General features: G+C 38.8%; 1 protein-coding gene across 4 annotated transcripts in view; it reads right to left on the reverse strand.

Annotated features, from left to right (window-relative positions):
* Nucleotides 1-12,463, reverse strand: part of TMEM117 (transmembrane protein 117) — a 212,957-nt gene that overhangs the window by 32,991 nt on the left and 167,503 nt on the right. For all 4 annotated transcript variants that reach the window (XM_084285635.1, XM_084285633.1, XM_084285634.1 and 1 more), the window contains one exon: nucleotides 10,553-10,712. In XM_084285635.1, the coding sequence (XP_084141761.1) occupies nucleotides 10,553-10,712 (160 nt within the window). The remainder of the gene's footprint in view (nucleotides 1-10,552; nucleotides 10,713-12,463) is intronic.

Raw genomic sequence — 12,463 nt, forward strand, 5'->3', positions numbered from 1 at the left:
CCAAAATGACCGGTACCAGGCAGAACATCTACAGTGCTGTGTTCTGGGGTACTGTATCATGTAACCAATGCTGGGAGATGTGCAGGCCATAAATGTACTGACAAGCACAATGCTCCATAAGCTTCTAAGGTTGTTGAGGGAAAGATGGAAACATAATTGGCCAGGGCAGGATTCAAGAGTTCACTGGATTCCGGAAGGATTCAAAGAGTTCAAAGGATTCAAGAAGGCACCTTCTTGAAGATGCCAGCCACAATTGCTCCCTCCAGCTGACAGCACTGAGTAGCACAGATACTACTGGTGGAGCCCATTCCTTGGCTGAGGTGCTCACTTGGTTTTGGTGTCCCAAACCCGGCAGAAATGCTTTTTACCTGCTATTAGGCAATTTTCATAGAATCACAGAATCACAGAGTGTCCTGAGTTCGAAGGGACCCACAAGGATCACTGAGTCCAACTCCTGGCTCCAAACAGGCCCACCTCAAAATCAGACCCTATGTCTGTGAGTGTTGTCCCAATACTTCTTGAACTCCAGCAGGCTCAGTGCCATGACCACTGCCCTGGGGAGCCTGTCCCAGTGCCCAGCCACCTCTGGGTGCAGAATCTTTCCCTAACACTCAGCCTGACTCTTCCCTGTCCCAGCTCCATACCATTCCCTCAGGTCTGTCTTATATTGACATAAAACTATCAGAGAGTGTCCAAAGGAAGGTTACAAAGACGGTGAAGGGCCTAGAGGTCAAGATGTATGAGAAGCAGCTGAAGAGGGGGTACTGAGAGGCAAGCATTGATCTCTTCTTTCTGGTGACCAGCAATAGGACATGCGGGAATGGCATGATGCATTAACCTCAGGATAATGAGAACATTTCAAAGGATCAAGCAGAGCTATCACCACTGTCTTTCCTCAGGACAGGGAACTGTTTGCAAACTGCTGGCTCAGGCTGGAGTTGGCTGGGCACGGAGCTGCAGCTGACTGATGAGCTCCTCCAGACCTGATGGGCACTTCAAACTGGCAACCTGCTGCCTTAGGACATGGATTACCTTCCTGAGAATGACTCTTTGACCAGGGACAAATGGATTCAGTCCTTAGTGTAAGTGAGTGCCAATGCTCTGACAACCACACTGTGTTGGTTAAGGATGGATAGTGCCTACTATCAAGACAAGGTCAGCATTATCTGCTATTGCAGCAGTTGAACAAGTGTTGGGGAAGAGAAGTGAAAAATATAGCTCTTTCCCAGTTTGTTTAACATCTTTTTTTTTTTTTTTTTAATCTGTGTTTGTACCACTTCAACAATAGTGGCAATGTGTTAAGAAACCTACAGCACACAGTGTCATGTTGGGGAATCTCCCCTCCCTAACGAGCAGCACAGGACAGCCAGCCAAACATTGTCATATTCCAGAAAATAACAACTTTTTAGTTTCTGGCCTGAAGGGGACTAGAAACTTTATTAAATTAAGGCCACACTTGTACAATACCTATGACCCACAGGGACATGGGTCCAAACACAATACAGCTGAGTAATTAAATGTTAGTTCAAAGTCAGAAACTACGGCAACTATAACTTCAAATCATTAGAAGGGACTAGGGAAAACTTCCTCTCCTCTATATATGTGAGAGTGAAATTACCTATTGATGAGTACAATAAAGTCTGATTTGAACAGATGCAAAAATATCTAATGTACTCATTATCTCAAGACACTCGGTGATTAACTATATATGTCCCTTTTGTTATAGAAAAAAAAAGCAGCAGCTGTATTGTGCATTAGAAGAACTCAAAGGCAATAAAAATAAGCATATCCTTTTGTTAATGTTTCATATAACAGCCTTCAGACTTTCTAAGGAAGTATAAACAAATGGTATTTGATCAACTCTGCAGAAATAATGCATTTAAGCCAAGATCAGGCATATTCTTGTCGCTGCTCCCCTCTAAGGTTTGGTTAAGAGCAACCAAGCTCATTTTTCCTTCTTCACTTGAACTCAGTGCTGTTGCTAAGTGGACCTGCATGCCCAGCTACCACCTGTCACTGAGTCCTGTGAATTCAGTACACCATGTCACTAAACGTGAATTATTGATAGGCATAAAACTTGGCTTAAGGTAACTCTCTAGTGATGACTTTCTGAGATTTGTCTTTTTTTTTTTTTCTTTGACTCACATGGTTGCATTTACAAATTGCATGCAGTTCTATTACTTAAAGAACAGCTGAACCAGTTCAATCTCATCTCAGATTTTTCACTCTGAGATAAAAACTTTTGTAACAAGGCTCAGTACAAAGCAGACTTCTGGCCATTCATGAGCATTGCTGTGGAGCATTTAAATTTATCTGAATGTCATCATTACTGTTATATCAACATATACCGCTGCAACATAATATTAAGCAATGCAACACACATGGGACATACACCCTGCTACAACAACAAAGCCTATCACACACTCATTACAGTAGAATCTGAGACAAGAGTCTTCACAACCAAAGGTGGGAATACTGCTGTGAAGGAACTGCAAACAATCTCCAGCTTTTCTCGTTCCTAGAATTCATCTTTTTTTTCTTTTTTTCTTTTTTTCTTTTTTTCTTTTTTTCTTTTTGGTACATTTGGGCTGGATATGGCATTTTCAGGGGGCAGTGTGTGAAGATGCTATGTCTGCTTTTGGAGAACTGCTTCATTATGTCAGGCAAATACCTGAACTGTGAAAGAAAGGCCTCAGTGTCACATGTATGGCACATACCCATTGTCAGGGTAAAAGGGAGCGACTGTGACAAATGAGAAGCTTTTTGAGCTAATTCATTTTCTGTGTAGTCATCTCAGAGCCAAGAGGCTCCAGCTGGGACTGGTGCCTGATTATGCTAGAAGCTGTACCAAGGCAGACAGCATCTTTCTCTGAGCACCTTAGGGGCTAAGCAGACAATCAGTCAACTAGTGAAAGAAAAGAACTACAGTTGTTCCTTTCCAGCAAATGAGGAACTGAATCACAGAGCTAAAAAAAGGGCCCAGCCCTCAGCTGCTGTAGATTGGCACGATCAGATTCAGGGCAGCACAAATACAAGTTACAGCAGTTGAAGCAAACTCTCTAATTGCATCTGTAATTTCTGAGACAAATATAATATGTCCAAGTAAGATTTAACCATCCTCAAGCAGCCCAAAGGAGGAAATGTACTTAAAAATATTGTACTTTGCATGTCTTGCTTGCCAAAATCCACAGCATAAAATGATGGTGCTGGTTATCAAACTAGACAAGCACAGAATGAAAACACTGCGGCATAAACCAGACAGCTCATTAAAAAGGCAGGGTATGTACTGTGCAATAATGGACAAATAGACGCCCACCTTTTCTCAGAGGGGAATGATTTTACTTATCATTTTCTTAGTCCCAGAGTAACTGAAAGATCTGAAGAAATAGATTGGACTTTATAATGAGGTCTGGGAAGGGGTCAAAGGAATGTTTCAGGGATGTTCAAAGAGAATTTACATACCCGCCAGGTTCTTGAAAATATTTCATTGGAAAATTCTGGGTTATAATTATACAAAACAGTGCAGCACTTTCCCCATCTCCTCATCATCCTTTTACATAAGCACTGCATACTCTTACATCAAACTCAAAGGTGTTTCCTCTTTAAATAAAAGTAGTGTATTTAAAAGGCAATCTATTATTCTTCAGTCTACAAATGCAGTACATTTCCATTTTTGCTTTGTCCACAGAAAATGATAACATCAAGAAGAAGCTGGAAAGAAAGTATGGAGGTTTCGTGGAGAGGTAACTTTGAGACTGCACTGGTACGTATGCACGTGCCTGCCAAGAAAGGGGCAGCTTCACTCTCTGGAACTCCATTTTTACTTGCTTGTTCAAAGAGAACATTTCTGGGGCCACAGGAACTTGTCCCTGTCAGTACAGGATAGCCAGGATAACCCACTCCCTTGATACCAGCTACAGACAGAAGATACAGGAAAGCTAAGAGGAAACAGAAGTCAGATGAGGAGAAAGAGAAGCTCAGGAGAGCTACAGTTCTGTGTCCAAAACAAAGAGAAGCAATACGTGACCACCCCAAAAACTCCTAACTCTCAGCGAAATAAAACAAAGCACTTTGGGGCCAAGAAATTCAATGCAGATATAAATGTAAGACTAGCAACTGTGGAGGCATATTCAAGAACAGCATTATTTCTAGGATAGGAAAGGCCTTTGTCTGAACCAGCAGAAAGAAATATCATGGTGCCAATAACGCTATGAGAAATGTTATAATTTCTGTTGAATAGTATTTAGGAATGTACTCAGATCTGTTACTTGAACTTGTATTAAGTGTAAACAAAGTAAATCTGTATATCAAGAGTTGTTCCCTTCTAGTCCTAATTCACTTTTATTTTTTCATGGCTATTTTTGAATATTTTACATCACTGCTAATAAGGAACACTTGCACAATCCAAAGAATGATGAGGATGTAGAAAGGACATAAGAAGAGGGGCAAGTCTTTCCTATGCAGGAGACTTTGCGGGAAGGAAACCCTATGACTTTCTGCAGAAAGGATGCTCTCACAATTACCTCACATCAACTAGTCCCCTTTTCTATCAGAGACCCCAAAGGCCATGAGAGGTAGAGCACTGTAGACCCAGCCCTCACCACAGGGGTCTTCAGCAAAGATTGCCCAATTAGCTCAATGTAAACCGTTCAAAATACTCACCCATTTTTCTAATGCTGTTTGACAGGCGTGTCTAAAATTGGCTAGTGAAAAGCAGTGTACGCTGAACGGAATGAAACACTCCACATAATATCGGAAAAAAATAGTTCAAGGAATATGGCTATATGGCTCTTCACTGTGAAATTCTGCTACCTGGCAATGCCTAGAGATAGCAGGAACTGGATCTACTGTCAGTTTTATCAAATACGAATTTCCATTTATCCTGGCTCCTTTGAAACACCCGCCACTGGTCACCTGCCCTTCTGTCTTGACTGCTATCTTGAAAGGGCAAGTAGGAAATAATAGAAAGCATGCGATGTACAAATTGTTTGGTAACTTCACTAACATGGAAGTTTTCTGAAGGGTTTTGATTTTTATTTTATTTCTGTGTTTGCGAATGTTACAAATGGCAGCACATGTATGAAGGAAACTACTCAGATATCCAAGTATTCACTTCAAAAATTTTCATAATGAACGGGAGGCTTTTAGAAGACTCCTGCAGAAACAAGCTCCAACCAAACAGCATGTAAATTGAGAAAGAAACATACTGAAGGCAGGCTGACAAAAGGGTTAATTTTTTATTTTTTATTTATTTTTCTGAGCTGTTCATTCAAAGTTTGTCAACTTCTGTGTGAACAAACTAATGGTTGGTAGTTGTTGCTTGTTAGGAAACAAGGAAATATATATAGCACTCTTGAATCAAATGTACAGCTGGGAGAATCTATTCTGACAGGAATGACAAATTATTTTATGCATCTTGCTTTGTCTATGAACACAAAATCATATATTGCTTAGCTGCTTCAAAGAAAACCTACTATACCTGTGTATTCTGTTTAAAGTGTAAATCAGTATTCTACTCTCATTTGCAAAAATGTTAATTAATTCTGTCAAATTTCTGAGTGTAAAGCCAGTTAAAAGTTACAAACAAATTAGGTTTGTAAAGTTAAATAGATTTTCTAAAAACAAAAACAAAACAACAACAAAAAACCCTCTAAAAAGTCAAGTTTTACCCAGTTTGTGTAGACAAGACTATTTCTGCTTTATCTGAGGAAGTGCATACTCTTTGTATGCACTTGATGTTGTTTGTGTTTTTTAATGTGTTCACATTGCACTAGATTTTAATCAAAACATCTTGTCCACCAGTGTAAAAATAGGATAACTTGAAATAAATGGATCTGTCCCTGCTTTATACATCTGTTAACAAGAACAGAGTCTGTTCCATTTTGCTGGTAAAGTTTCTGTGTTAAACAAACATATACAATACATAATTAACATTACAAAGTAGATAAATTAACTACTTCTTTTTTATGGAAATAAAGAAAGAGGAGAAAAGAAAACAACAACAACAACAAAAACAAAGAAGAGCTTAAGGACTGCTTTTCTTCTGTTAACCTTCTAATTCTCTTATTAATACTCTACCAAAGATAGAAGACCAGATGTTCTGCAGGAAAACAAAACACAACAAAACTGACTGGCTACCCATGAAATATGTTGCTTTTCAAGTGCAGTAGCTAGCAGTGGTCTACAGCTACATGTTACAGTAATTTACATACAAAAATATTATGAAAAATGAATTTGGAAATTGGTTATTATTATTTTTTTCCATCTGCTGATATGCTAACACCACATAAGGAGCGATCCAGCACCAATGATAAGAAATGTTAATTATCTAACTGTCTTTGATCTTACATTCTTTAAAGTTGTCCAGAAGGACAAAAATCTATTCTCCCTATTCACAACTTTATTCCCATTCAGTATTAATGGGATTATGTTGCTAGTTTGGTTTTGGATACAGAAGTAAGAGATTTCTCAAAGAATCATAGCCATAAGCAGTGCCTCGCTTATTCTTGGGTAGATTTTAGATCACTTAGACGTTGCATTTGACTGTACTGTCAGATAAAAAGTCGCTGTAAATAAGATTGGCAAGAATTTACACTACAAGATTTCAAAGTGATACAGCTACAATGTGCAGCTCCACAGAGATGCTGAAAAACTCTATGATTGTTCAGAAGTCTGAAAAAAAAATGTAAATGCTCACAAAAGACAGTATGGGGATAAAACAATCCATCACCCCCAGACCCACGAGATTTAATAATCCAGCCAGCACAGGCTCCTACCCATTAGCAAACTCACTAAGAAAAATGGCCCTAGAAAACAAAACAAAACAACAACAACCACCACCACAAGATAGTACATAGGCTATTGCAGGATCTGCTGTCTACTTGCTCAGATGTGGAATGTAGGATTATAGATTCATTTTTCATACTCACTCTGTTAGTTAACAGCTTTTCCATTACATATGGATGCAAAAAATGAGATTTTTTTTCCCCTTAAAATAGTAAAAGTTCCAATACAAGATAATAGCATTATTACATATCCAGCTTTAATATGCATGGTCTTGCATTTGGTCTGAAACTAAGACTGAAAATATAATGATGCCCCTGTACAGCAATGAATGCTATACATGCCAGAAATATACAGACATTGGTGTCTCAGCATCTCACTGATCAGGGCAGGTACAATTCAGCATGTGAATATGACTACCTTTATCACTTTTATACTGTGGGAAAAAAATAATAATAATAAAAAAAAACAACACACAACAACAACTTGTAAGGCTATTTCTGTCTTCCTACAAGCAAACACATCCCTTAAAACCGATGCTCTCAGGCACTGGACTGAATTAGATCTGTTGTTTCTCTGAGGGAAAATATGCAATCTATTTAAAAAAAAAGCAGTCTTTGTCTTTTCATTGGATAAAATATCCTGGTGATCAGGACTGGAATGGAGACCACAGCACTGCTTCTCAAACACCCTAGAATGTGTATTATCTCTGATACGCAGTCCTAGACCCTGTGAAACTTTCACACTGCAGCCAGCCAGCAGTGGGAGAAGTGAACACCCTACCTGTGTGAGTCAGGACAGTCTGAAGGTCTCCTGGATAAAACACTAGTAAAAAAAAAAAAAAAAAAAAAGGTAAAAAGGTTCCCTCTGACCAGCTGTGAAAATAGCTGAGAAGGAGGAGCCTTGCAGACCTGCAGCTCTGGACTCAAGCCATGCCACCCTCACATTTCTTCTGCGTCTGGCTTAAGGGATGGTTCCTCTGAGCTTGTTACATTGGGTCTGCTCATCTTTGGTGGAGGGAAGCTCGCACTTCTAGGGCCTGTGGCATCTCAGGCTACTGTGGATGTTTACAAGCACTTCAGCTATACTTCAATCTATCCATTGATTGTAAGGACACACTGATTAAAATAAAGTGATGTACACACAGCAGACAGCTAAAACAGATACTCCAGGTCCCTTTTCTTTATTCCAAGGAGGGTGGTTATGAAGTGATGTGTCACAGCGAGACTGGCAGAAGAAATGGGAACACAGCCTGAGTCAAAAGCTAGCCACATTGTCCATGAGGTCCTGCTGTAGTCCTGCAGCCTTCTCTATGATTCATTTTCTAAGGTTGCTTTAATATTTTTATAGTCATAACTTTCACATTTACATTTCAGTCACAAGTCTCTGCCTTCCCTGTATCTCATCTGTGCTCGTCTCCCTGACTTGTCCCCTGAACATCCCATTTATCACTCAGACTGAAGGAGCCTTTCCACATTAACAGGAGAGTGAGGCTGGGAAGCAGCCAGAGTTTGTTGCAGGATGGAAACCAAAGGTAAAAAGTGCACTTACCCTTAAGCATCACTCATGTATAACTGTCTGTACAAGGTTCATCTGTCTGTGTTCTCTTCACTTGTCTGCCCAGCTTATGTCTAATTGAAAAAAAAAAAAAAGGTAGCCCTTCAGGGCAGGGACAACCTGGTCCTTTATTTTTATTTTTGTTTGATTGTTTGTTTATGCTGTACAGGTGGCTTAGAAAAATATTAAATGCTAACGATACTAAGCAGGCAAAGCTGTCCCCTCTGGAGTTATGTGATTATTTTTCACAGCATTGAGAATGGATTTCCAAATTCCATTGGTTTTCTCTTGCTGCTAAACTGTCACATTTACAGTATGAATGCTACCATTCAAATTGACAGAAAATGTTTGTACTCAAAAACTAGATGAAAATTCATTTGTGATTTTAGTTAACATAGCCTCAAACAGAAATTGTACCACTTAATGCCAAGAATATATTTTTGGGGGGTGTGCAGGAAGAGGAGCTAATTTTACCGGTTTGCTGTTAAAGCTTGGTAAGTCTGAAAAAAATCTGGAAACAGACAACACTATAAAAAAGAATTTCTGGAAATGTTTAATTCTAAAGCATGCTTCTGTCAAAGGATCATGATCCTGATCATTTTCACTTGTGATTTAATACTCTGCTGTCTCAACCTGACTTTATTGCAGAACTACGCTGTAAATAAACATGCCAGCTTGGTTGCGTGTTCCAAATAAATAACTTTAAATAAAGAAATAAGTCCATCCCACAATCATCAGTCAAAAAATGCAATTAAAAAGAACCTCTCACTTTGTTGTTGTAAAAATATGAAATAGTACTCAGGACAGGCTGTATCAAATAAAATTCCCTATATTCAGCAACTCCAAGGTCGAAGTAGTGGAACTTCATTTTTCAAAGTCGGAAGGATGACTTAATAATTATTTGGTATCAAGACAAGTCTGTTTCTCTACATGGCATACAATATCAAATTCACTACGGCTTGATACATCATGCATTTTCATTCACGCTTTCATTACAGCACTATGAAGTAAAATCATTTATTATACATTCCCTTGAATCTTTTTGAAAGAGCAAACAAAATGTAAAATACAGAGGAAGAGCAAAGAAAGCAGCAGAAAGATAGAAACTAAAACTTAATTCCATTTCCCACCCTTCCTGCCCTAACCATGAACAGCAGCAAGCACAGAATGATGGTGGACACTGGGAAATAAAACTGAACTGTAGGACTTTCTATAGCTGTAATGTCCTAGCACAGTGGTGATAAATTCTGACTGCCACCACAGTGTCACCTCTATGATAATTACTCAAGCAATAGATATCTCATTAAAGAGAACTAAGCGTCTCAGAAACGGTCTTTCCTGGCAGGGTTAAGTAATAATACACTGGAGAGAAAGGACCCATCAGTTCTCAGATTCTTTGCTAAACTTCAGTTTAACAGTCTAACATGCCCAGGTCTAATAGCAAAACTCACTCAGGCCCTTGACATTCCTTTTCCTCGCTGCAGCCCAAATGACCCAATTCCTCACAAGGCATTGGGTGAGTTACTCACAAAAGGTTCAGACCACAGGAAAATGCAAGGGGTAGGACACAGCATCGTATGAAGGAAGTTTTCAGCCACAGAATTGTGACCCAGATTGATTTAGATTCAAAGGAGCAGACATTGTGCAGACTACAGGGAATTTTTGCCCTCGCTACCTGCTCTGTCAGAAGACACTACAGTACAAGTACCTGCCATCAGAGAAAGTAACGCTCATGTGAAAGTGAAAGTGGAAAGTAGAATCTTAAGAACCAATATTAATTTTTATCCATGAAAATGCTATAATGCATGTATACCCAATAGTGTAAATACTTGAAATATGGAAGTATTTCTTTTATTATCTCTTCCTAAACAACAACAAAAAAAAAAAAAAAAAAGCAAAAAAGCTTTTTTTTACACAATTAACTTCAGTTTCTTCTTCTGATGTCTTTTTTTTTTTTTTTCAGAAAACATCTTCTAATTTGGAAAGTTCTATTTTGGTAAAGAAAAGAAAATCAACAGTATTTTCATAATAAAAGGCCATCGGGTTTTTTGAAAGTCACTTAGAATGATGCTGTAAAATGCCTCCAATAACAGTGATTGCAAACAAAACATTTATTTACCTTCCTGTAGTATTAGCAAGACACCTTTTGCTCTAGTGGAAATAGAGGAGTAGGCAGCCTCAGCAGCTTGAATGGAACATTAGAAGAGTGTACCTGCATGACAATAAGAAGGTCAAACACCAAGATGAAAGAAGCCAAGAATGCTCTTGAGACCTCATCACTTGGCAGAAATCCACGATTCAGCTTGTCCCAGCTGATCCAGTCAGTAGTGATGACAAGCACAACTACAGAGGTCAGGGTAAATAGAACCGTCCTGCAAGGGAAAAAAAAATAGTTCAGAGAGAATAGGATAGTAATGAAGATACATCATTCTATTTTATCTATCTTCTAGCGGTCAGCTAGTGCTTTATCAGTACTTTTGCACCTATGAAAAGAGATTGAAGAAAGCTAAGTGTACAAACAAATCATGTAATTCAAAATAGGAAAGCAGTCAGCTCTTCCCTTAGTAAAAAGAAATTTAGTAGCTAGCACTAAACATGTTGCAAAATTAGGGTGGAATATATCACTCTTGTTCTTTGTTCCACACTTTTCATTTATGATGCAAACCAAGTAAGTAAAATAAAATACAATTAAGCTATAATAATGTACCAAAGACCATATAATCTATACCAAATCCAAATGAACAATTTGAGGGAACATTTCCTGAGGCACTAAGGTTGTTAGCACCTATGATTTATTTTTTTTTTTCTCAGCAGTAGGAACTGTAGGACACATCTGCATGAAAGAAATTTTCATTGCACCGAATTAATCTTTAGTATGTTCTGTAGGTTGTAGACAGATTGCACTTTGTATCTCTTAGGATGTCCTTTGCACAAGTTTTCGACACATCTTACAGCATTTCTGAGGAGTCAGTGAAGAGTGAATTACAAAAGCAATAATGCCTGCATATGAATGATACGAGAATTCCAAAAGACACATTTGACTACTTCATGCAATTCTGTGATAGGGTATTTACATAAAAATCTTTCTGAGCTATCCTCCCAAAATAGTTCTGCACCATTTCCAGCAGCACTTTGGTGGTATCTTTCAGCCAGCAGTGATAACTGATTGAATTCCTGGCTCCATGGAAGCAGTCATATTTAGCTGATAATTTGAAGGGGAGCAAGGCTTCTCCCAGTAGCTGGAGCTGCCAGCAGATCCATGCTATAATAGAGGCATATCAACATCTGAGTGCATACACAGAGCTAAGTAATTGTGGCAGTGTAGAGTTTGTTCTACAGCAATAAAGTCTCATTTTCTTCAGCTACTGAAGGCTGTAAACCAATGTGAAGAATATTTCCTATGACACTTCTAAACAGGACAAATACTCAGCAGAGTAAAAGAAAAATCTGCACACCAGTAGTCACAGACTACCTGATTGCAGGCCTTCAGTCTTGGTTCTGTCTGTGTAGAAAGAAAAAGCAAAACAAAACAAAACAAAAAACACAAAACACACAAACAAAAACTAATAAGCACATAAGCAGTAAGGTACACATTTGGACTTGTAAATATTTTTCTTCTGTGGTGTGATGGGCTGTCTTTCTTTACAATATGAGACACAAAAGGACCTGAGTGTTGCCACCTTTACCTTTACACATTTGTTTTTATTCTTAATAAATCAGTTCAGTTATATTCAACACTGTGGTTGGCACCATAACAGTATCGCTTGAGTGCATTAGCAGCACCCAAGCCAGAAACAAAAATGAATGATGCGTATTAGACTTAATTAGACCTAAGCAATATTTAAGCCTGCTTATTCCCAAAATATATGCCTTGCTACCACCTCACCTGTCAGTACCTGAAGCTGACAGACTTTTATGCAGGTTTTTCTTTGACACATGTGGAGGCTAATGCTCTCATGTGAAACGAGAAGGGACTGTTTTCCAGAAAGAGCACAGCCCTCAGTGCTTCCCTGCTGACCGGCGGATGCTGCTCTGGCTGCTGGGTGCAACGATTTTCCTTGTCCTCGTTCTGCAGAGCTCAAGTCTCCCAGTGCACAGGTAGTTTAGAAATGTAATTGAAGGC

This window comes from Netta rufina (assembly GCF_964035555.1).
Source record: "Netta rufina genome assembly, chromosome: 1".
Lineage (NCBI taxonomy): Eukaryota > Metazoa > Chordata > Aves > Anseriformes > Anatidae > Netta > Netta rufina.